General features: G+C 37.8%; 3 protein-coding genes across 3 annotated transcripts; 2 read left to right on the forward strand and 1 right to left on the reverse strand.

Annotated features, from left to right (window-relative positions):
- Positions 1-228: 228 nt before the first annotated feature.
- Positions 229-6,643, reverse strand: LOC306852908 (iduronate 2-sulfatase-like; the record flags this gene model as incomplete). The annotated part of the gene is made up of 7 exons (XM_079390025.1): positions 229-752; positions 1,904-2,077; positions 2,762-2,888; positions 3,084-3,254; positions 3,337-3,537; positions 5,821-5,909; positions 6,619-6,643. 7 exons carry the CDS (start codon positions 6,641-6,643, stop codon positions 229-231), a joined length of 1,311 nt encoding a protein of 436 aa, XP_079246151.1.
- On the forward strand, positions 6,544-15,935 carry LOC306852909 (uncharacterized protein). Its single transcript, XM_079390026.1, has 12 exons — positions 6,544-6,648; positions 6,759-6,875; positions 6,961-7,157; positions 7,730-7,868; positions 9,539-9,667; positions 11,997-12,396; positions 13,575-13,692; positions 14,603-14,624; positions 14,778-14,861; positions 14,975-15,171; positions 15,351-15,489; positions 15,675-15,935. The coding sequence occupies exons 1-12, from the start codon at positions 6,645-6,647 to the stop codon at positions 15,806-15,808; spliced, it is 1,680 nt and encodes a 559-aa protein (XP_079246152.1). The 5' UTR covers positions 6,544-6,644; the 3' UTR covers positions 15,809-15,935.
- A 4,032-nt stretch (positions 15,936-19,967) lies between these two features.
- LOC306853243 (lysozyme g-like) lies at positions 19,968-20,882 on the forward strand (the record flags this gene model as incomplete). Its single annotated transcript, XM_079390504.1, has 4 exons — positions 19,968-20,031; positions 20,103-20,299; positions 20,509-20,647; positions 20,749-20,882. The coding sequence occupies 4 exons, from the start codon at positions 19,968-19,970 to the stop codon at positions 20,880-20,882; spliced, it is 534 nt and encodes a 177-aa protein (XP_079246630.1).
- Positions 20,883-25,506: the final 4,624 nt, after the last annotated feature.

Consider the following 25,506-nt stretch of genomic DNA (forward strand, 5'->3'; position numbering starts at 1 on the left):
TGATTCATTATTAGAGAATGCAAGATTATTAGGATTTTGATTATGAGAATTGTGAGGTAGTTATAATGACAATATGTCAGAATACCAAAAAAATAATAATCCTAAAATAGGCTTTAAGCTAAATTTGACTTTTTAAGTCTTCCTGTCAGTTTTTGATGAAGTATGACCAGACATGTATTTTTGAATTTGTAACATTCATTCATGTTCATGAATCATGGCAAGCTAAAATCACAAAATCCCTTTTGATTTCAACTCATTGCTGAGATTCATTATATGATGCTTTAAACTCTCTGTCCACGACGGCAGCATGGCGAGCTTATGCAATACTGTAGCGTGGTCGAATTCATCAAGCACGTTATTGTCCTCTCCTGGATCTTCACCCAAGAGGTACATTTCTCCCGCGTGGATGTCCGTCATGTTAGGCTGACAGCGGACGGGGTCAAAGCCCACCCATAAGGTGTAACGGTAGTCAATGGAGCGAATGGAGTAGCCCATGATGTGGATGTCGGCTAGGTCGGGCAGGTCTGAGTTCTCCTTGATGGAGTCGGAGGGCCGAGGGTACTGGCTAATTGAGTAGGCTTCTCTCTTTGGCTCTATTTCTGGGTTGTGGATAAGATTTGCCCGGTTTGAGCCTTCGGTGCAGAGCTCGATCTTAAAAGATGAGGACGGGCAGCGGTGCAGATGATGCATCCCAGCCAGGTGCGACAGTGTGGGGAAGACATCCACCAGCTCCACCACACTCTCAACTGAACCTGAACGATGTAAAGAAAGAATGATGGAAAACTGAGATACAGAAGCATTCGAGAACCAATAATGCATCATACCAATAATGTTTAGCATCATATTTATATATATATATATATATATATATTTATTTATTTTATTTTTTAAATGTAATTTCCCATTCATTTTCACCATAGGCATTTGAATGCAATCTTCAATAAATATTTTAAAGCCAGAAACTAAATCGACCAGTTTCAAAATGAATCATATGCTGATCTGCTCCTCAAGAAACATTTCTTATTAACTTTGCTGAAAATCGTCTGAAAATAGTGCTGCTTAATATTTTTGTGATTTTTTTTTTTTTCACGATTCTTTGATAAACAATGTTCAAAAGAAGAGCACTTATTTTTCCATGTTTCCCGGGTCTATGTTGAGAGTGACTCTTCTGATTGGTGAATCACTGTAAATTGTGCTATTAAAACAAAATGAAGCTGAAGTCATGGTGGTCACATGGTATGTATACTTTCACAGAAGCCACATTAGATATCCAAGGAGCTCATAGCAGGTCTGTTTTGAAACTTTATACATTATTAGTGCTAAAACAAGTCTGTATGCAGTAAATTAATGTTTTTATTTTAAATGGAATCAAAGTGTTGCTCTAACATACACCAAATGAACATGAAATCCTCACCCTGAATTTAGCCTCTATTCTCTTGTGCCAGTTCTGAAATTTTCATGAAATTTACCGATACGGTTACTGAATATAGCGCAGTTCATTAGAGCAACAACAAGCAACAATACAGAGCCCACTGTGAGAGCAATAACTCTCAGGACTTATTAGCTTCTCTATGCTGTGGCATTATCATTACAGCTATTACTCTGGATGCTTATGCTGGGCGTTTTCTAAAGATTGCCACAAATGTGCACTTGAGAGCTGAAAGAAAGAAAACCATCAGCAGATGCATGTGCTCATGGTACACTATCAATCAAACCTCCACACTGCACAAAAAACACTGAAGCAAAATAAGAATCAAAGCTCGAAATGGGCCGATACTTTAACCATAACATCTTTTCCAGAAAGTTGATATCACACGCTTGAGTGACTTCGGTTGGAGTCTCAGAATCTCGTGAAAGGATCCTGCGGTCTTTGCATGTTGACGGCTGCTCTGAGTAACATTACCTTTGCCAAACTGCTCCCGTGTGCCCTGAAACACATCGATGAAGGGGAACGTCTTCTCCCCAGGCTGAGGGAATGGTGAGGTCACACCTGGCTTGTGCACGATCAATGGCACTCGGGTGGCCACATCAAAGTTGCTGTATTTGGCCCACTCGCCGTGTTCTCCTAATGACCAACCTACGACTCTAAGAGAGAGTAAACCATGAGAAAACTACCCAGAATCACACTAAATAATCATTTCAGAAAGTCTTTGCTGCCAGTTTCTTTGATTTAAGGCATAATGTAAATGTGACCTAATGAAGAAACCTGAATTGAGGTAGCATGTACAATGCAGAACTGTATTAACATTTTTATATATAGTATGAAATCTTAAATAATACATTATAATAATATATTTTGGAGAGGTTATCGGTTTTTGTTCATGTTGCCAGTGTTTGAATTTGAATTGCAATTTAATAAATTCCATATATTTCTCTTCCTGTCATTTAATTTCCAATTCAGCATTCTCTGCGATGGGCCAAAATTTCTCATGCAATAAAAGAGAGCATATTAATATATATTTTTTTTTTATGTATAAGAGCCCCTTAATGCACTGCATGAATGTTTGCATTATAATGAGAAAAAAACATGTGAGCTATAGCACAATCTTAACTGACAATTCAAAATGCAATTATGCTAAGTGAAACAAAAAAGTGACAGCATCATTTCTGAGAACTTTACATGATGTGAATTCAGAATAATATGAAAACCTACAGAACACTGAAAACCTGAGCTACAATATAAACCAATGCTTAAATACTGCCACCTAATGGATGTAAAGTTTAATAACAGACTGAATGGAAAGAACTCTATTGCACAAACCGTGATCTGAACTGAAAACCACTATAGTGTCCTTGGCGAGGCCGAAATCATCAAGGGCTTGCAGAATTTTTCCGACTTGAGCATCTACATATGATACAGAGGCAAAATAGTGCTGTCGGATCTGCAGCTGAAAGATGAGGGGAAAACATATTTGATTTGACAAGAAATGGGATTTGAGGTCCTTTTAGGTAGGACCAAACTTAACCAATAAAATCAAATTATAACTTAATTCAAAGGCTTCACATTATCCAGAACAAACCAAATGTAAATGGTATACTAGTACAAAATCTCTAAGCATGAGCATTGTATTTTTGCATGGTACCTGAAAGTCTTTAGGAATGGGGCCGTAAGGAAAGCTCAGATTTAACACCTGAACATGTTCCCTCTTGCGGATATCAGTCCAAGGGTTGTAGGCCACATTAGGAAGTTTCTTAGGAACATCTGGATCTGGAGCTGGCGTCATACTCTCAATAGGATACAGCTTTAGGTACTCCTATAAAAACACAGCATTTCCCAGATTTACTGATTTAACAGGTGCTCATACAGTGCGTCACGCTCCATTGAGAAGCACTTACCCGTGGGATTCTGAAAGGAATATGTGGCTTATAGAAGCCAACAGCCAGGAAGGATGGATGGCGAGAGTCCTTCACAGACTTCAGGAGTCGGATGGCCTCTGCTGTGTTCTTTATGTCAGGAAGGGTTCCTAAAGGCATCTCGGACACATCCACGGCACACAGTATATTACTGTGCAGTGTGCCATCTTTATCTTTGCAAACCTAACAGATGAACATGAGATACTGGAAATAAACATTACTTAGAAATCTACTTGTACTTTACTCATGTTATTTACTCAATGTAACTTACTTTTTTCCCCTCTTTAAACACATTAAATGTTATTTATATTTAATTTAAAATGTGGGTAATATTTCTATATTAAATATTTTACTTGGAAAATGATCCACGCTTTAACTTAGTATACTGTCTTACAGTATTTTTTTACTACCTTATTTTGCCAATCAGATTTTGGAAACACAAGAAGCTCTCAAATAATTATGAGACAGATTAACCAGCAGGTGTCAGAGTTGTATAAAGTGTGAGAGATCAGACAGTACATAAGGGTTGACAGATGTGGTTCTCATGGGGGCCATTTATTGTTATATACAGTATGTATATAATATAAAATTTAATTATTATTACTATTAAGACAATCTATCTTAATTTAAAAAAGCATGCAATAAAAATGTAAATTGAAATTTTCCACCACAAGAAATATTGTTTTTAAGAACATACAGTTATGGTTAATTATAAATTACAGCAATATAAAACCTATACAAATAAATAAATATTTAAATATAAAATATGTAAATGAAATGTATTTATATATATAAACAAATATTTGTTATTTAATGATTCATTTTAGGTTCAGATGATAGTAGCCCAAACTCATAAATCATTATCACAATCTAAAAAAGCAATTATATTATATTATATTATATATATATATATGTATATATATGTGTGTGTATAAATGTGTGTGTGTGTGTGTGTGTGTGCATGTGCACCTGGTATTCATCACGTCCTGGGGACCAAATGTCCCCACAAGGATAGTAATACCAGTAAATCTTAATCTTGTGGGGACATTTTTTGGTCCCCATGAGGAAACAAGCTTATAAATCATACAGCATAAAGTTTTTTGAAAATCTAAAAATGCAGCATGTTTCCTGTGAGGGCTAAGTTTAGGTGTAGGGTTGGTGTAGGGCAATAGCACATACAGATTGTACAGTATAAAAACCATTACGCCTATGGGATGTCCCCATAAAACATGGAAACCCAACATGTGTGTGTGTGTGTGTGTGTGTATATATATATATATATATATATATATATATATATATGTGTGTGTGTGTGTGTGTGTGTGTGTGTGTGTATGCGCATGTATACATACCTACATTTACATATACACTGCCCTCCTAAACCTTCCAAGACAATGACCCCAAGCACACTTCCAAGCTGTGCAAATCCTATTTGGAGAGGAAACAGTCAGCTGGCATCATGTCTGTCATGGAATGGCCTCCCCAATCACCCGACCTCAACCCAATTGAGCTACTGTGGGAGGAACTGGACCGTGATGTCCGTAAGAAGTGTCCAACCAGTGTGAATCATCTTTGGGCAATCCTTCAGGAGGCTTGGAGTAATTTACAGTATCAAGTCAATGTTTGAATAAACTGACAGCTCGGATGCCCAGATTATGCAGAGCTGTAATAGCTGCTAATGGTGGATATTTTGATCATTCGAAAATGTAAGTTTTTTCTATGTATAAACTGTTTATGTAATAAAATATGTTTTCATAGTTTGTGTTGTCCCTTATCAGTGCAAAATTATCACAAATTAAAAAGGATCCATGCCAAAAAACCCACTTTAAGGATGTTTCCAAACGTTTGGAGGGCAGTGTGTGTAATATTATATACATACATACACACACACACACACACATATCTACATACATACATAACTCAATATTTTACTTCAACTACTGCAAATATTAACAAAATTACAATATGATGCTGAAAATTCAGCTTTGGCAAACCAGGAATAAATTGCATTTTAAAATATATTCAAATAGAAAACAGTTATTTTAAATTGTAAAAATATTTCACAATATTACTGTTTTCTCTGTATTTTTTATCAAATATATTCAGCCCTGGTTAGCAGGAGAAGATTCTTTTAAAAGCATTAAAAACATACCATCTAAAACTTTTAAACTGTAGTGCATATATATATTGTAGTTATACTTCTGGTAATATTATATATAAATGGCCTTTGAATATTGTGTTGGACGTCGGTTTACTGGTTTAGAATTGTCTATGATGATCTGAACCTAAAATTAAGTCAAAATTGCAACCTCCAAATAAATCCTAGCAATAAAACCAAATTTGTTCATCTGATTGCTAGGGTTGGTGTGGCTTTACCAAGGGACATTTAAACAACAGCACATGTTTGACAGCACAGACACTGAGAAGGACGTGTGTACACACATCCACACAAACTCACACACTGACCTTCCTCTTTTCATATTTAAAAGAGGGTGGATGATACAGCAGTACAGACCAGCTGTATGGGTAATCATCCGAGTGGTTGGAGGCAATGCCTTGAGGACGAGCATGTGAAAGAGAAACATTAGTTCAAACATCAAACAAGACCGTTAACACAGGAAAGGATTATAGGGCAATCAAAAGTAAATGTCCAGGCACATCACATCAAAATTAAAATGGAAAAAATGAAAGTTTCAGTTTTGTAGTTTTAGAATATTTTAAATCCTAATGTTAATATTTCCTGGTCACAACCATGATATGTCAACACCATCTTCCATGTTTTCATGTGAAAGTGTAATCTGTTGCTAACATGAGAATGTGTTTTGAAATGTTAAAAACATCTTGAATGCTATTAAAGATAAGGTTGAAATTACACAGACCAATGTAAAAAGCACATTTTGTTAAAAAAGAGAAAAGTTGTGAGGTTGCATCAAAGCATGTAGTTTCATTCGTCTGAAAACAAAGTTTTATTTTTTCAATTTTGCACCCTGTTTTGTCCCACTTCTCAAAGACATTTAAATGTAGTAGAATTGCATGCAACTTCAATGCAGCCTGGTATGCAAGCTTCAGTCTGGCTTGGGTGTGATGTGCTAATATGACTAAAGCACAGAAGTTCCATAATTTCGTAACGTCTAGTTATAACAACAATGAACATGATGATTTTGCCCCTCCTTAAGGAAGTGAGAAAGAGAAAGAGAAACCAGTTCCACTGCCATCACAACTTCACACATTTAGCGAGCTAAAGTCACAACTTGAGTAGTCTACGGTGTTCTGTTTTGGTTTGAGTCATCATGGGTAAGATGATTATGATCCTGAGCTAAATAATACCTTATTTAATAAGACACTGTGATAGTATAGCAATACATGAATGTTTTGAAATAAATTATTTGCTGACTTTTTTAAAGGCCTTCAGGCGATACTTACCATGTATTTTCTAGCATGCATTTATGGAGACATCACGAAAATAGACACCACCGGTGCATCAGAGGTGACAGCAAAACAGGACAAATTAACCGTAAAGGGTAGGCCTATATGACTGTTTAACTGGTGTGTCCAGTAACTTAAGTTACATGCATTGCGGTTTATATCAACAATTTGCATTCAAAGGTGTCGAGGCTTCCAGAAAACTGGCTGAGCATGATCTGGCCCGAATGGAGCAGTATAAGAGTAAGATCATCAAAGTCGGTACAGCAAAGCAGATGGACCCGGCTGTGATTGCTGCCATCATATCCAGAGAGTCCAGAGCCGGAGCTGCTCTAAAGGATGGATGGGGCGACCATGGTAATGGCTTTGGCCTCATGCAGGTTAGTCAGAAGAACTGATTTACTCTATTGGAAAAGACAATGCAACAATTAATACATAAGACACATATAAGATGATGCTGTTTAGTCTAAATCTGGACTTTAAATAGACACACTAATCATAGATGATCCATGCAAAACATTTTTGTCACTGAGAAAACATTAAATATATATATATATTGTTTTGCACAGGTATCCTAAACATTATAATGAGCATTCTTTTTGCAAAAAGGGACAGTTAATGACACAAAATGTTATGCATAGGATAGTTGGGAGGGATCAAGAAATTACACAAGCCAGTTTCAAACCGATAAACCACATGAATGCAACATGTCAAAGCCTGTCCTCTGCAAGCCATGGCTCCATATAATGTGCAAATCTGAAGACTTGTTTTTGTCAAATTAAAAGAAGATGCTGTTCTTTTTTCATTTCATTGTGTAAACTGAATTTTTCCCAACTTCCCATTTCAAAGCACAAGTTCCCCTGCACCACTTCCTTTAACTAGCTGTAGGTTAATCCAACTTAATGCTGTTTAATATTAAATTGTTCTCTTCATTGCTTATGTTTCTTTTCAGGTTGACAAACGCTACCACAAGCTGGTAGGTAAATGGGACAGTGAGGAACATCTCACACAAGGGACTGAGATACTCATTGGCTTTATTAAGGATGTCAGAGCAAAGTTTCCCCAGTGGACAAAAGAGCAATGCTTTAAAGGTAAAGTTGGGATACTCTCAGAGACCACAAATTAACTCTAATTAAGACCTTAATTAACTCACAGAATTAACGGAGAAGTGCATGATGCCTTGTTTTTCAGTTTTTATGATTTTGATTGATTTACTGAATTTGGTTGTAAATACAGTGCCTTGTGAAAGTATTCATACCCCTTTTTTTCACGTTTTGTTATGTTGCTGCCTTATGTTAAACTGCTTTAAATTACTTTTTTCCCACATCAGTCTACACTCCGTACACCATATTGACAAAACAAAAACTGAATTGTCACAACTTCTTAAATGTATTAAAAATTAAAAACTGAAATAAGTACATTGCATAAGTATTCATACCCTTAACTAAATATTTAGCTGAAGCACCTTTACAGTCTCGAGTCTTTTTTGTTTGATGCGACAAGCTTTGCTCATCATCATTTGGCAATTATCTGCCATTCGTCTCTTCACCTCTCAAGCTCTGTCAGGTTGGATGGGGGCAGATGCCACTCAAGGACATTCACAGAGTTGTCTATAAGCCACACTTGCTGTGTGCTTAGGGTCATTGTCCTGTTGGAAGGTGAACCTTCTGCCCAGTCTGAGGTTCTGAATGCTCCGGACTAGGTTTTCATTAAGGCTATCTCAATATGTTTGTGCACTGAGCTTTTCTTCTACTCTGATGAGTCTCTCAGAGTACACAGCCCCACAGCATGAGGCTGCTACCAGCACACTTTACTTTTGGGATGGTACTCTGCAGGTGATGAGCAGAGCTGGTTCCCTCCAATCATTATGCTTAGAATTGAGGTTCATCAGACCAGAGAATCTTGTTTCTCAGAGTCTGAGGGTCCTTTAGGTGCTTTTTTGTAAATTCCAAGTGTGTTTTCTTTTGTCTTCACTGAGGAGAGGATTGAGTTTGGCCACACCGCCATAAAGCCCAGATCGGTGGAGTGATGCAGTGATGTTTGTCCTTCTGTAGATTTCTCCTATATCTCCACATATGATCATGGAGCTCAACTAGAGTGACCATCAGGTTCTTCGACACCATTAACCAAAGCCCTTCTCCATAAATTGCTCAGTTTGTCCAGGAGGTCAGCTCTAAGAAGAATCCTGGTTGTTTCAAACTTCTTCTATTAAGGGTAACAGAGACTACATGCTTCTGTGACCCTTCAATGAAGCAGAATTTTTTTCTGAACTCTTCCCCAGATGTGTGGCTTGACGCAAACCTGTTTCTGAGCTCTACAGACTGTTCTTTTGACCCCTTGATTTTTGCTCTGATATGCATTATTAGCTGTTGGACCTTTTATTAAGACGTGTGTCCCTTTCCAAATCATACCCATTCAAATGAATTTGCCACAGGTTACATTCACTCAAAGTCTAGTAACACCTACAAGAAATATGAATGCTCCTGAGCTAAATTCCAACTGTCCCAGATAAGGGTATGAGTACTTATGCAATGGAATCATTTAAGTTTTTTACCCAAAGCAGTTTAACATAAGGCAGCAACATAAAACGTGAAAAAAATGAAGGGGTATGAATACTTTCGCAAGGCACTGTAATTAAATATTAGAAGATTTCACAAAACTTTTAGAAATAATAATATATATTTTCAGAGCATAAAAGTAAATGCATTACTGTAAATATTATGTCAGTACTTGGTTTGATTTAGTATAATATCTGTTTCAGGGGGAATATCAGCCTACAATGCAGGAGTGAAGAACGTCCGTACGTACGAACGCATGGACGTGGGCACCACCGGCGGAGATTACTCCAATGATGTTGTTGCCAGAGCCCAGTGGTTCAAAAGCAAGGGTTACTGAAGAAAAACATTCATAATTCTCCTTTTTTTTTATTCTGACCATTGTTCACATTTCTGTATTTTGTTTTGTATTTGTTTGGATGAAATAAAAGTTAAAATTTGGCATTCTTTTACAAGTGCTAACATTTCCCACAAACTTTCATTTTATTTCTCTTCACTTCCTTCTTTGTCTGCACCTGCAAAGTTAGGGCTTTCGCTTCCATCTAGTAGATTCATCAAAAGATATGGATAACATTTTTTCGGTGTATGAACAATGAAGCACCTGATAAACCTGTTCACTTATCATTTACCAGTTAAGGTATGCTCTAATAATAGTGCACCCTTTCAGCCAGAGCATGTGTAAGGATTCTAAGATTATTTATACTGAGAATAAGAATTTATGATTAAGTGCAGTTTAATGCAGTTCACTTAACTGATTTACTGATTTGCTAGATTTTGAAATGATAATGTTTCATTCTGTTTTGACTTGCCATTCAAAGATTACATTTAAACAATACTACTACACTTGGTTGACATTTCTGTGAACTGTACATATCTTCCCATATTCACATTAGAAATACCTCATATATTGTTCCTGGCGTTCAGTCACATGACTGGCATAGAGGCCTGCAGAGCAAAACATCCACAGAACTGCTGGCCTGCCAAATTTCCATCCATTTTATGTCATGAATAATTAGATCACCCCTCAAAAGGAGAAAAACAAAGATGTGTGAATAAAACAGTGAGACACTCTAAACTCTTAACATGAGAAAACACATAATGCCCTAACATGCATAGACATATTAAAATATCAAATTCTGTATACACCTAATTAAGATGCATACAGGCAATGAGGCCAGAATATGAACGCAATATGGTCTTCTATGGTAAAATGCTTAACGTGAAACTTTGTGCATTGTATTCGTATGTTGGTTTCATTTGTTTGCCTGTAAATTACACATGTTTCTACAGACACACCCAAGAGCAGAACAGCTCTAGTGTTTTCTGCAGCACTGATTACAACATGATTACAGCGGGAGAGATGCAAGCTTTGTTTCCAAATGTCCATAGTAAGATACGGTGTCAGTGCCGAAACTGTTAGATGCTTTGTCAAATGCAATGTCATGTTCCCTTTATTTCAGGTATCCAGAAATGATATCTGTTATTGTCTTTGAATAGGAGTCAACTGCAGTTTTTCTGCTGGAATGTAAAAAAAAAATGATACCACTGCTGATAACAAGATTTATTACTTTTACAAGTGTTGATATCTTTACAGAAATTCTTATTATGTGTGATTAAAAGTGACATAGCTTGCCATATCCATATGGCTCTCTTGTCTGCAGGTCCTGAATGCAACTGCAAAACTTCTTGATAAAGCTTGTGGTTCTCGATGATAGAGGCAGATGTTGAGCCTCTTCCTGCACTCACATATAACACTAATGTCACTAGTAAAAAAGTATTAGAAAAAAATTCAAATCAACTTTTTGTTCATTCTAACCATTGTTCGTTGTTGTTTTTGTTGTTGTTGTTATTGTTGTTGTTTTATTATTATTTGTTTGGATGAAATAAAACTCATTTATTCACTCACATCATGTGTGCATGTAACACATACAGTAATGCAGTGCTGCTTGAAAGTTTATGAACCCTTTAGAATATTCTATATTTCTGCATACAGTAGATATGACCCAAAACATACTTTTGCACAAGTGCTGAAAGTAGACAAAGAGAACCCAATCAAACTAATGAGACAAAAATGTTTTCTGTTGTTTATTTATTCAGGAAAATTATCCAATATTACATATATTTGAGTTTAATTTACAATCACCAACTGGAGTGCCCATGAGCTCTGCAAGAGGGCACTCCATCCCTTACCGTTACCACCAGCAATAAGATTCACCCATCTTTGTCAAGGGAATCGGTCCCTTGAGTCACATCCAGGACTTTCTAAACGTTGCACTCATAGATTTAATTTGTCATGGACTAAATGTTAAGAACTGAATTAATCTGTCATGGTTTTTCGAGGCTCGCTATGTCCGTTTTTGGATTATGGCCTGCTGTTATGTGTAGGGTGACCATACGTGCCATTTTCCCCGGACGCTATATTGCCTAAAATAGCTAGGATTTGGCTTTGTTTGCATGTGCAGACCGATCAGTGTTTGACATCGGTTCCTTATGTTTTCAAACGCTCTCGAGGTACTTTCAATCAAAACAATATAGAAATCCTGGCCAGGGCGTGTCTGGGAAAAATGGCACGTATGGTCACCATAGTTATGTGGATCCCCCTTCACCCTGGGAGAAGCATGGGACTGTAAAACCGGCTGACAGCACCGTCTGTCTCTGAGGTAGATGTTGTGTTCTCTGTTCTGCCTGTGATGGCTACGGCCATTCTATGTGTTTGGGCCACACATACCACCGCAGTTCCCTCAGAGGTGACAGGTTCTGCAGAGACGGTGGCATCCACTTCAGTCCCCAAATCCATTCCTGAGCCTCCTACTGTTCATGAATCCACTCCTGAGCATGCTCCGGTCCCGAATCTGCTCCGGAGCTCACTCCAGCCCTTGAATCTGCTCCAGAGCTCGCTTCAGTCCTTGAATCTGCTCCAGAGCCTGCTGTGGTCCATGAGTCTACTTCCGAGTCTGCTAAAGCCCCTGTGCCCTATCCGGAACCCGTTACAGTCCCTGAGTCCACTCCAGAGACTGCTCCAGTACCTGAGTTGTGTGCCATCTTTGTACTTTGGTTATTATTGGTGAGAATAGGAAATTTAGAGCGTCGATATGCTGAAGATCTCGGTTTCTTTTTTACATTTTCCTTTTGTTAGTTAGGTTAGGGGTTTTGGGGAGCTTTTATGGGAATTATTTGGTTTTATTTTGTTCTTTGATTTTGGCACCACTCAAGTTCCTTTTCCCTATACTGTATTAGTGGTCATTTCGTTTTGGTAATTTTTCGTTAATTTAATTTCTTCTAAATTCTTTTCTTTATTATACTCACTCCAGCAAATGTAAATAGTGCATTCCATTCACATTATCTTGTGGCTTTGGCTTTAGGTAATAAATTATTCACAATTGAGCTTCATCCATGAGTTTTATGGTCATTTCTCTGCCTGGTTCAATCCATCCAGCAATAATCTATTTTTCTAAGTGCTGCGAACCAACTGTAGACTTTTCAAGTTCGTAACACTGTGTCTATTAAAGTTTCTGTTACTACTGCGCTTCCCGAGGGGGTGGCTGCCACTGAAGAACCTCCAGAGGTGGCAGCATTCACTGCAGAAACTTCAGAGGCAGCGGTACCCACTGCAGAACCTCCCTAGGTGGCGGTGTACACTTCAGCTTCTCTCAGGGCATTGACACCCAAATCAGAACTGTCAGTTTCTCCTTTCATGGCTAAGGAGGCTGTTTCTGAACTCTCAGTTTGTCCTGTCACCACTAAGGAGGCCAATTATGAAATCTTGTCCTGTCACGGCCAAGGAGGCCATCAATAAACTCCTAGCCTGTCCTGTCATGGCCTTGGAGGCCGCCTATGAACCGAGTGTTCTGATGTTCCAGCCATAGCCATAGAGGCTGTCTATGAACTTTGACTGTCCTGTCATGGCCTTGAAGACTGTCTGTGAACTTTCTGACTGCCCAGCCACGGCCATGAAGGCCATCTGTGAACTCTCTGCCTGTCCTGTTACAGCCGCTGAGGCTGCTGTTTACATCTCTGTGCTTTTTGTTCCAGTTATGCCTGAACCGCTTTGGTGGTCACCTGCTCCAATGTGTTTACTTGGTTTTTATGATTGTTTTGCTGCCTGTGCTGACACTTGCCTGTTTACGGATTACTCTTTTGTCTATGCCTGGAAATAACTGTTTGATGATACTGGACCCTGCCTGTCTGACCATGTTTACCAATAAAGCCTGCATTTGGATCCATAATTGTATTGTCACGCAGCCTGGACTCGAACACGGAACACAAGCGCAATGGAGCTACATGTCAACGTGCTGCCCACAAGGCTATCTGTGATGACAACAAAGCCATCTCTAAAGATTTTGGACTCCACAAATCCACAGTCAGACAGTCAGTCAGTCAGTCAGTCAGTGCACAAATCAAGGTTACCCTCCCCCATTACCTACCCAAGCACATAATTTCCTACTAAAGAATGGTTAAAGAAGAACAAAGCTGATGTTTTAGAATGGCCAAGTCAAAGTCCAGACCTTAATCCAATTGAAGTGTTGTGGAAGGAGCTGAAGCAAGCAGTTCATAGGAGGAAACCCACCAACATCACAGAGTTGAAGTGGTTAATTGGGTTCTCTTTGTTTACTTTCAGGACTTGTGTGAAAATTGGATGAAGTTTTGGGTCATATTTATACAGAAATATAGAAAATTCTAAAGGGTTCACAAACTTTCAAGCAGCACTGTATCTGCAGAATAATCTTTACATACTTATATACTGCAATTGTTTAAAGCACAAACAAATCAGATTTGGATGGTCTCATATCTTACCTAATACTCAGCTGAGCACAAGGACAACTTCCTGTTACTAGCAGGCACTATAATGTGTAAATGTATGCCTATTTGCTTATAACTCACAGACCACACAAACTAGAATTAAGCCATTGAATTCAGTCAAATCATATATTGTTTATTCTTTTATATTTTTATACTAAATGTGTCTGTTTTTTAGAGCTTTCCCTAGAATCTAGCTGATTCATCAAGAGTGATGATAAACGTTTTTAAAGTGTATGAAGCACTTTATAATCCAGCTCATTCATCATTAATGGCTAGGGATTGCTCTAATAATAAGACATAATCAAATAAGGAAATTCAAAATTTTGTAACCTTATTTCTCCACACCTTAGAGGAAGAACATCTGAGATAAACAGAGAAACCACTCCCTCTGCGATCATATATAATCAGGCCCTGCTGAGGTCTGATTTAGTGAAAAGGTTCATCAGACTCATTGATTTGCTCTTTCACAGCAGTTCTACATCAACATCATGGGTAAGTCTTATAATATCAGGTGCTAGCTGTTATTATACGATATTGCCTCAATAATGAGGAGCAATTTGTGATAGTGTAACACTGCTTGAATATTCTGTATAACTAATTATTTATTGACTTGAAAGAGCTTGATACCTCCCATGTTGTTTTTAGCATACATTTATGGAGACATCATGAAAATAGACACCACCGGTGCATCAGAGGCGACAGCAAAACAAGACAAATTAACCATTAAGGGTGAGAATGCATGACTGCATACAAATCACTTATGGCTCTTTTGTTTCATTTGCCAATATATGCAATGAGCACCATGTTACAATATGTTTAAAAATTATTTAAATATGTTATAGGGGTTGAAGCCTCTAAAAAACTGGCTGAGCATGATCTGGCCCGGGTGGAGAAATACAAGAGTGTGATCACTAAAGTTGGCAAAGCAAAGAAGATTGATCCGGCTGTGATTGCTGCCATAATATCCAGAGAGTCCAGAGCTGGAGCCCTCCTGAAGAATGGATGGGAGCCCGAAGGCAATGGCTTTGGCCTTATGCAGGTTCATTACAACTATAGATCTACTCTATTTAAAATTTAATTAGACCTAAGATGAGGCTTATACATGTATGAGTGTGCACATAAAATGAGGTTCAAGGTGTGTTAAGTTGTCACAATAATCGTCCATGCAAAGTGTTACTAAATATTTCTGCTGTTTCAAAGCTACATTGTTTTTTCCAGGTTGACAAACGCTACCACACTCCAGTTGGTGCATGGGACAGTGAGCAGCATGTCACACAAGCTACAGAGATACTCATTGGCTTCATTAAAACAATTAAAGTAAATTTTCCCAAGTGGACACAAGAGCAATGCTTTAAAGGTAGTAAACTTCCACTCTCAGAAACCACAAATATGTCTTGTTTCAGAAACTACGCACATTAGATTCATCATAGAACAGAGAAGTGCAAGAATGATGATTTGAAAGATGAATGAATTAATAAATCTTAAATTTCTATAAAAGGTAGAATGTTATCAGTCTGATTGAGGTTTATGTGTCTGTTTCAGGGGGAATTGCAGCCTATAACAAAGGTGTGAGTAGAGTCACTTCGTATGAGACTATCGATGCCAAAACCGCAGGACTAGACTACTCCAATGATGTTGTTGCCAGAGCCCAATGGTTCAGAAGCAAGGGTTACTGAAGAACAGCAGTTACTGAGCTGTTAAACTCTTGTGAAATACAATGTATCAACTTCACTGAATTACTCCACATTATTGAAGTTACAGTATTTGTGTCACTTAAACATATGCAGTAGCTTCCGTGTAATAAATCCCTTTTAATATCTTTGTTTTCTGTATCTTAAAAGCTAAATTACATGTCACTGCATATGGTATGACAAAATAAACTTTTTTTCACTCAAAATGTCCATCTTATCTACAGTCTTGCCATGTTCACATTAAAATGACCTCATATTCTACATTGTTCCTGGTTTTCAGTCACATGACTTGCACGGAGACCTGCAGATAACTGATGGCCTGCCAATTGTCCATCTATTTCATGTCATAAACATTTAGATCTCCTCTTAAATGAAGAAAAACAAAGATAAATAAAATTCAGGTTTTGGGCACTGGTGATCCATATAAAGCACCCACCGCTGTATTTCAATCATTAAAAACAGCTAGACATTCTAAAACACTTAACATGAGAAAACACGTAATACTCTAATATATTAAGACAGTGATATTAAAAGATCAAATTCAGTATACACCTAGTTGATAATGCATACCATATACAGGCAAACAGATGATATGAACACAATGCGCTGTTTATATGGGAAAATGCTTAATGTGAAACCTCATGCATTGGACTCATATTTGGGTTCATTTGTTTGCCTGTAAATTATATGTTTCTTCAGACACACCCGAAAGCAGAACAGCTCTAGTGTTTTCAGCAGCACTGATTACAACACGATTACAGCGGGAGAGATGCAAGCTTTGTTTCCAAATGTATATACGGTGTCAATGGCGAAACTTTTAGATGCTTCTTCGTATGCAATGTCTTGTTCCTTGGTGATACCTTTAATTGTTGTTGAACAGGAGTCAATTGCAGTTTTTAAATGTAATACTGATATTTTAAATATTTGCATTTTTTTAAGAAGGCCATTGCTGATAACAAAAATTATGACTTTTAAAAGTGATATCCTTACAGTACTTATTATCCTGAAGTCTTGCACAGACAAAAGTCTTACTTTCCAAGAAATCTGAATTTAATAGGGTGAATTCAGATAAAGTGGGCCATCAGGTAAAGTGGACCGTTTAACATTGATTGTAAAGTGCTCAAAGGGTTAATACTTTCAGAGCATAACAATAGTCCTTAATCCTTAATTAAAGGGACACTACTTCTCTAAATACCAAATAGTTTTTGTTGATGTAATATGACACTGGTGGGTGTGGCCACACTTCAAAGGAGGACTGTGTCATGGTGAAAGGTAGAAAAACTTTTGACATAAGATTTTTATTGGTAACTTATAAGGTTGCTCACTTAATGTAAACAAACATTATTATGACAGTATCTGTTTTATTTGACTGACATTCATATTTATTAGCTTTTATGTATGGTGTTTAACTATTGCTGGCCCACTTTGGCTGAATGTGTTAGATAAAGTGGGCCAGTGGAATTCAGGTAAATTGAGCTAACATTTAAGCTTCAGTAATTATACCCAAATTCATTCAATAAATTGACATTCACTGGTTATTTTCTCATATTCTCATATTTTTAGAGAACAGAAATGAGACTGCAGTCAGGAAATTTAAGTCAGAGATGGAAGAAAGGAAAGAGAGAATAGAAAGGAAGTCGAGGCAGAGGAGTGAAGTGAAGAAAGGATGAGAGGAGAAAATTGTAGATGCAGAATATAGCCTAAAGCTTTATTATATGGACACAATTAAAACTAGTTTCAAGTGTTTGAAGAGCATAGACAGAAAAGCATTTTTTACACTGCCCTCCAAAAGTTTGGAAACACCCCTGGCATAGTGTGGTTTTGGACGATATCAGCATAAATCATTTTTTTTGGTGCAAATACATTAAAGTAACTTGACATTATCATTGAAGACCAGCAATAAAACATAATAATAGCAATATATATGTCAAAGTCACACATGCCCCTTTGCCAGCTGTGATGCCTGGTTACTGGTTTAAACTTGGCCCAGGTTTTTAAAAGATTTTTGGGTCAGCACACCTTAATACTGTAGCTTCAACAATTGATTGCCAATTCAAAGTCAATGTTTGAATAAACTGACAGCTCGGATGCCCAGATTATGCAGAGCTGTAATAGCTGCTAATGGTGGATATTTTGATGAAAATTTAAGTTTTTTCTATGGATAAACTGTTTATGTAATAAAATATGTTTTCGTAGTTTGTGTTGTCCCTTATCAGTGCAAAATTATCACAAATTAAAAAGGATTCATGCCAATATTGTCCAAAACCCTACTTTTCTAGGGCATTTCCAAACTTTTGGAGGGCAGTGTACATATGGTTACCATTTAATTGTGTTTAGCCTATTTGTTGTTGCTTTTGCTATAGTCACATCTTTAATATATTGTAGTTTTTATTTTATCAATATTTGGATTTGAAACTGTACATATGAACTGTTTTCAAATTGAAATATTATAGCTGGACATTATAGTTTGCAAAAGTACTAAAGAAAAGGAAAGAAAACTCATTACACATATCTAAATTATATGTTTTACAAAAAGTGTCCCCCTTTATCTGAGTTCACCCTATAGAATATCTTGAAATAGGTTAAATATTTCAAGAGGGTTATCAATGGGTACAGTATGTTTAGGGTAAGGAGATGGTTAGGACAATAATTAAACGTGTATGCAATTAAAAATATATCATTCCTTAAAAATATTAATATAAAGAGTAATGAGTGGCTAATACATATAGGCTACAGAAAATAAATCAAATAAAATAATAAAAACCTGTAGGATCCTAGAATAGCGTCCTTAAACTGCACCCTACTTCAATAATACTTATTTCTTGATACAGCTTGTGGTTCTCTATGAAAAATTTCACTAGAGACTTGATATCTCTAGTCATTTCTTTTCTTGTTTTTTTTTTTTTCTTTTTTTCATTTATTCACTCACATCATGTGTCTTTCATGTAACTCATAAATCTTGAATGAAGTCTTTTTGGAGTTCCCCATGCGCTCCAATAAACAGCCTCCTAATAAACAGATCGGCCCACCCCTATCCACAGTGAAAGTGAATGAACAGTAACATAGGTGAGTGAGTGCAGCCTATACGATGTAAGAGATTAATTTCCTACTTTCATTGATAATAAGGGGAGTTTTTTTGAGAATGTTTGAACTCGCGCTAGACTGCCATAATTTAATTAAATTGTGGTCATGTTAAATTTTAAATATTAAAATTGTTTTATGACATGACACCCATTTCTGGTAGGATATTGCCTAATAGATAGGGTTTGTGATGTGCGTTTTATTTAACAACATAGGCTACTTTTAGGGCCTTGGTTTTCCACCCTCCGCCTGTCCCTGAATAATTCAACTAAATCAATCTATTACGGATGTCACGTATAAAGTTAAAGTGAAAATGCAATGACAAGTGTAGATTAAACTAAATCTATTACACTGTCTCAAATAAAGTGAAAGTGAAAAATAAATGAAAACGGCTGTGTTGCCCATTATAATTAATCACATGGACAATATGTGTTATGCGTTGCTGATCGAAGGAGGCAGGGAGACGAGGGATTTAGGATAAACAGGTTCATTTAATCATACAAACGTATTAACAACATAACTTTGCATAAACATAACTTTAATTTGAGACACGACGAAGACTACTACTGAACTGAAGGCTTATAAAGAACACAAACTAATGAGCAAACGAGATGATTAACACAAAACAGGTGAAAGGACTAAACGATGATTAACTAATGACTGGAAACAAGAACAGCAAATACCAAATAATTGGCATGCATTTACACTGGTACAAGTGTTAACATTCAGCAAAAGTGGTTATTCTGTTGGAAGAACATCTGGGAAAAAAAGAGAAACCACTCCTTCTGCAATCATATACTTTAACATCACGTTCTCATTTAGTGACAAGGCTCATCAAGCTCACATTTGCTCTTTCACAGCAGTTCTAAGTCAACATCATGGGTAAGTTATATAATAAGTTATATCGTGTAATACATCAGGTGCTGGCTGTTTTTATGTGATATTGTCTGAGTATGAGGAGGAATGCGTGGTAGCGTAATGCTGTATAAATATTCTGTATAAAATAATTTACTAACTTGATTTTCCATGGGGGTTTTTTCTAGCATGCATTTATGGAAATATTATGAAAATAGACACCACCGGTGCATCACAGGCAACAGCTAATCAAGACAGATTAAACATACATGGTGAGAATGCATGACTGCATACAAATTATAGCAATATGTAATATAATTATAACAAGGATTTAATCTTAAAGGCGTTGAAGCCTCCAAAAAACTGGCTGAGACTGATCTGGCCCGGATGGAGAACTACAAAAGTATGATCACCAAAGTTGGCAGAGCTAAACAGATGGACCCAGCTGTGATTGCTGGCATCATATCCAGAGAGTCCAGAGCCGGAGCCGCTCTGGAGGGTGGATGGGGTGACCATGGCAATGCCTTTGGCCTCATGCAGGTTGGTTAGAGGAACAGATCTACTCCATTTCGAAATATAATTTAAAAAATAAATAAAATTTCAGGTATTGAGAATAAATTCAAGCTGACTCCTAGTTGGAAATTGTCACAGATGTATCACGCAAAACAAGAAGTTGCAAAGTATGCAAAAATAAGTATGGTACATTAAACATTTCTAATTATTCTCTTCTTTGATGGTGTTTCTTTTAGGTCGACAGACGCTACCACACTCCAGTTGGTGAATGGGACAGTGAGCAGCATGTCACACAAGCTACAGAGATACTCATTAGCTTCATTAAAGAAATTAAAGCAAGATTTCCCATGTGGTCTCAAGATCAATGCTTTAAAGGTAGGTTTACAATAACATTTACGATAAATATAAAAAAGAAATAAAGGCAAACATAAGTTTATCGCTTCATTTTCATGTCTCAGTTGTAATGTCTGTTTCAGGGGGAATATCAGCCTACAACGCAGGTGTGAGTACAGTCAGCTCATATGAGAACATCGATGCCAGAACCACAGGACTAGACTACTCCAATGATGTTGTTGCCAGAGCCCAGTGGTTCAAAAGCAAGGGTTACTGAAGAACAGCAGTTATGAACCTGTAAAACCCTTAAATTAGTAAAATGAGTACAACAACTCAAGATTATAAGTCTTCATTTTTTAAATTGGGCCTATTGTAATATGCTTAGTTAAATATAGATTGCTAATATAATCTTTCCAAACCATTTAAGAGTTTGCATTTTCAAAATATTACCATTTTAATTATATACCGAGCTGCAGTGAATTTCCTGTAATGATAGTATTCTTATTAAATAAAATATTTACTCAAATCGTGTGTGTGTTATTTATCACAATGAGCTTAGGAACAGTCCTTTCAAATTCACAATAAAATAACCTAATTTATTACTCCTGAAAGTAGCCAAGTGGATGCAAACACATCTTGAAACAACTTGCTGTTCTCCACGGCGGTTGTGTTGAGCCTAATCCTGCACCCACACATGAAATCTCAAATCTGGCTCACGAGATTCACTTTCTTGCAGAGTTTAGCTCTAACCCCAATCAAACACACATGAGAATGCTAATCAATGTCTTCAGGATCAACAGAAAATCACAGGTAGGTGAGCTTGATCAGGGTTGGAGCTAAACTCTGCAGGAAAGTGGATCTCACGAGCCAGATTTGAGGATCCCTGCTGTAGTAGAACAACATTTCTCAGAGACCATTGCATTTAGGGAACATTGAGGGGCGCTGGAAGCAATATTTTGGAAAGGGGGCCTGTGTTGAAGGTGAGTTTACACCGGGTGTGTCTCACTCATACTGGAAAGTGAAGCTGCGGGCTCTTTGATCGCCCCCTGGTGGCTGGCTGCAGTACAGGTCATAAGCCCCGCCCTCTCCATGTAAACGAATGGGACTTGAGTCATAACAAAAAAATTAATTACACTTCCAATACAATTTTCCAAAATATGATTTTGGTCATTTAAGGTCATTTACGCTGATATATGTTCAGTTGTTTGTTTTTGTGGTAAGTTTGATTTTAGCTAGTAATTTGATGCTATAAAAACAGGGCGTGTCGTTATGGTTGATTGGGTCTGCGGGAGTTTGATTCCATGGCTGCACCTCACGACTCTACTGCGCAGACTCGGGCTCCAAACGAATCTCTACTGCGCAGACTCGGGCTCCAAATGACGTCATTTACTCACGATGGCAGCGGCCATACTGAGATGTTTTGGCTTCACTTTTCTATAATGGAAGCAAGCGGAGACGCGTCGTCCATCTTTTTTTTACAGTCTATGGTTTACACCAAAGATTAACAAAAAGATGAGCTGAAACATTGTAACTACTTGCAAACTAATATGTTTGTAGAGTTCACCTTGCTGTGTTGCACCTATCTGTTGCCTTGCATGCCGCTGGCAACAGAGGGAAATGTTTGGGTTCTTTGTTGCCAATAAAATACTCAAACAAAACCGAACATGTCTCAACATCGGGGCTATATTCCACCTCACTCTTACTCTCATTCGGACATTATGCACAGAGCGGTGTTTTGCAGGGTGTAAGCCCTGTGGATTCTCTCATTTTCAACAAGAGTGTTTCTCAACACATGCTGGTGTTCCAGCTATTGCAGATTTCACCGTAGGCTCCCTGTCATTAGACGTGACCTGCCTCTGACACGTCACAAAGTGCTACAACCTCTCTTTTGCAATGTGAGCACTTCCACCAGTGTCACAATGGGTGGTGAACATGAACAGCGCTTATACACTTCAGTTTGCACACAGACTGCCCCACTTTCCAGATCAGGACACACCCATATTGCAAGCAGAGATCCACTCTAGGCATTCTAGAAACTTTCAGACAGGTGTGTTGAGGCAAGCTGGAGCTAAACTCTAGAGGACACCGGCCCTCCAGGTCTGAGTTTTGAGACCCCTGTTCTAGCCCTTTTGAAGTGTCAAGGGCAGAACAGCATGCTTTACCCCACACAGAGCATCGCATTCTTGGGTATGACCCTAGACTCGCGAGCAATGCAAGCTCATTTGGCCCACTGTTTTTCAGTCGAATATACCACTGGAAGGGGATGAGCTGTCAAGGTACTGGACAAAAAAGCATAATAAAGCTTTTACCCCATTCAAGATCATGCTGTTGGTGCTGCACAAGATCAGGAGACTGTACTTCTGGTTGCGCTGAATTGGCCCAACCAGCCGTGATTTGACAACAGAGTTGAAAGTTCTCTCATTTAAGTCGAGGCTTTTACATGCTTTAGCATGTGTGAAGCAAGTGGGTGATTTACATGTACTTTTTATGGATACTGCTTGTTTTGAATTTGGTAAGCATGACTGCATGGATAGACTGCAATCCGGACGTGGCTACGTGCCTACAGTGCTTTCTGCATCGTTCAGAGCACAGGTACTCTGCGAGCATGTGCTCTTCGGAAGACACATCCTTTATGTCCCATTTGCACTTTGCGTGCTTATCTAGAGCAGTCTAGACATTTTAGACTGTCTGAGCAGCCTATTGTCTGTTTCGGAGGTTGCAATGCTGGTTTTCAAGCAGTGGTTGTCTCATTGGATTGTGGAACCAACAGCGTTGGCATATGCTTCTAAATGGGAGACCTGTATTTTTAGAGTTCACCCTCACTTTATTAGGGGCATGGTTTCTTCATGGGCTTGGACTAAAGGAAAGTCAACTCAAACTATCCAGCAGCAAGTATGTGCTTCTCAGAAAACCTTTGCAAGATTTTACAATCTCCAAATCCCTTCTTTTGCTCCAAATGTTTTGTCTGTGCAGTAAGGTGACAACTGACGTGCTATTGGTCAATTTCCACATATGGCTACGCCCCTTGCAAGCAAGTTTGGTCTAGGTCCTTCATCTAGGTCTATTTCAGGGGGAATGGAAATAGTGAAAGTGAAAGTGAAGTGACATGTGGCCAAGTATGGTTACCCATACTCAGAATTTGTGCTCTGCATTTAACCCATCCAAAGTGCACACACACCGTGAACAGACACCCAGAGCAGTGGGCAGCCATTTATGCTGCCGCACCCGGGGAGCATTTGGGGGTTCAGTGCCTTGCTCAAGGGCACCTCAGTCATGGTATTGAGAGCACTGGTTATTCACTCCCCCCACCTACAATCCCTGCCAGACCAGAGACTCGAACCCATGACATTTAGGTTACCAGTCTGACTCTCTAACCATTAGGCCACGACTAACCCAGTCGTGGGCCCAGTAGGTGGTGACTATGCTAATAATGTTGTTGCCAGAGCCCAGTGGTTCAAAAGCAAGGGTTACTTGAAGAACACTGTTTTTTTTTTTTTTTCATTCTAATAGATGTTCACTGTTCTTTATTTTGCTTTCTGTTTGTTGGGATGCAATAAAACACTTATTCACTCAAATCATGTGTCTTTCATGTGTCTCTAATTAATAGTCTTCCCATATCCATATTAAAATTATCTTGTTAGGGGTCCAGGCAGAATAGCAGTTTTAGCCTTATTTGCTTTCATGTACTTCTTAGTTACCATATTATTTTTCTGTCCTAAATGTACATGGGCAACAGTAACTGTTAAGCACAAATAAATCAGAATTGGATGGTCCCATATCTCAACTATTACTCAGCCAAGTGTAATGAAAACTGCCTGACACTAGCTGGCAGTATAATTTTATGCTTATTTGCTTATAACTCACAAACTATACAAACTAATGTTATATAATCTAATCAAGTCATATATTATTATTTTACATTTTAAACTGCTGTTTAATTTTAAGTTTATTTATTAGTTTGTTAGAAAATACTGTACAATTGCAATATTATATTGTGATGGAAATATTTTATGTAATGCCTCAGAAGTAGCCAAAAGGGTATGTTAAGTGCAGACTAAGGATACTCAGATCAAAGACTGTGTTTCTACCTTCACAGTTGCAGATTTTGTAACCTTACATTTATCCACTCCTTAGTGGAAGAACATCTGGGAAAAAAGAGAAACCACTCCCTCTGTGATCATATATAATAAGGCCCTGCTGAGGTCCGATTTAGTGAAAAAGCTCATCAAACTCAGTGATTTGCTCTTTCACAGCAGTTCTAAATCAACATCATGGGTAAGTCATATAATATCAGCTGCTGACTGTTTTTTATATGATACAGTATTCTCATTTTGTAATAGTTTAGCACTGCATACATTTTCTGCATAAATAGTTATTCAAGAGTTTTTTCCATGTTGTTTCTAGCATGCCTTTATGGAGACATCATGAAAATAGACACCACTGGTGCATCAGAGAAGACAGCAAAACAAGACAAATGAAGCATAAACGGTGATAATGCATGACTGCATACAAATCACATATGATTCTTTTGTTTCATTTGCCAATATATGCAAAGTGCACTATGTTACAGTATGTATTAACATTTCCAACCTGTCATAGGGGTTGAAGCCTCCAAAAAAAAAAAAAAACTGGTTGAGACTGATCTGGCCCGGATGGAGAAATACAAGAGTATAATTATCAAAGTTGCCACAGCAAAGCAGATGGACCCAGCTGGGATTGCTGCCATCATATCCAGAAAGTCCAGAGCCGGAGCCGTCCTGAAGGATGGGTGGGGTGACCATGGCAATGCCTTTGACCTCATGCAGGTTCAGAAGAACTGATTTACTCTATTTCGAAATATAGTAATATAAGAAAGCGCATGAGATAAGATTTAAGGTGGTGAGTATAAACTAAAGCTGACT

The sequence above is a fragment of the Barbus barbus genome (genome assembly GCF_936440315.1).
Source record: "Barbus barbus genome assembly, chromosome: 33".
Classification (NCBI taxonomy): domain Eukaryota; kingdom Metazoa; phylum Chordata; class Actinopteri; order Cypriniformes; family Cyprinidae; genus Barbus; species Barbus barbus.

Excerpts from the sequence above, each read along its gene's own strand:
- LOC306852909 (XM_079390026.1), top strand. Across the intron at positions 9,668-11,996 it reads GTGGTTCAAAAGCAAGGGTT|ATGTTGTGTTCTCTGTTCTG; the intron begins ACTGAAGAAAAA and ends TCTCTGAGGTAG. Across the intron at positions 15,490-15,674 it reads ACAAGAGCAATGCTTTAAAG|GGGGAATTGCAGCCTATAAC; the intron begins GTAGTAAACTTC and ends TGTCTGTTTCAG.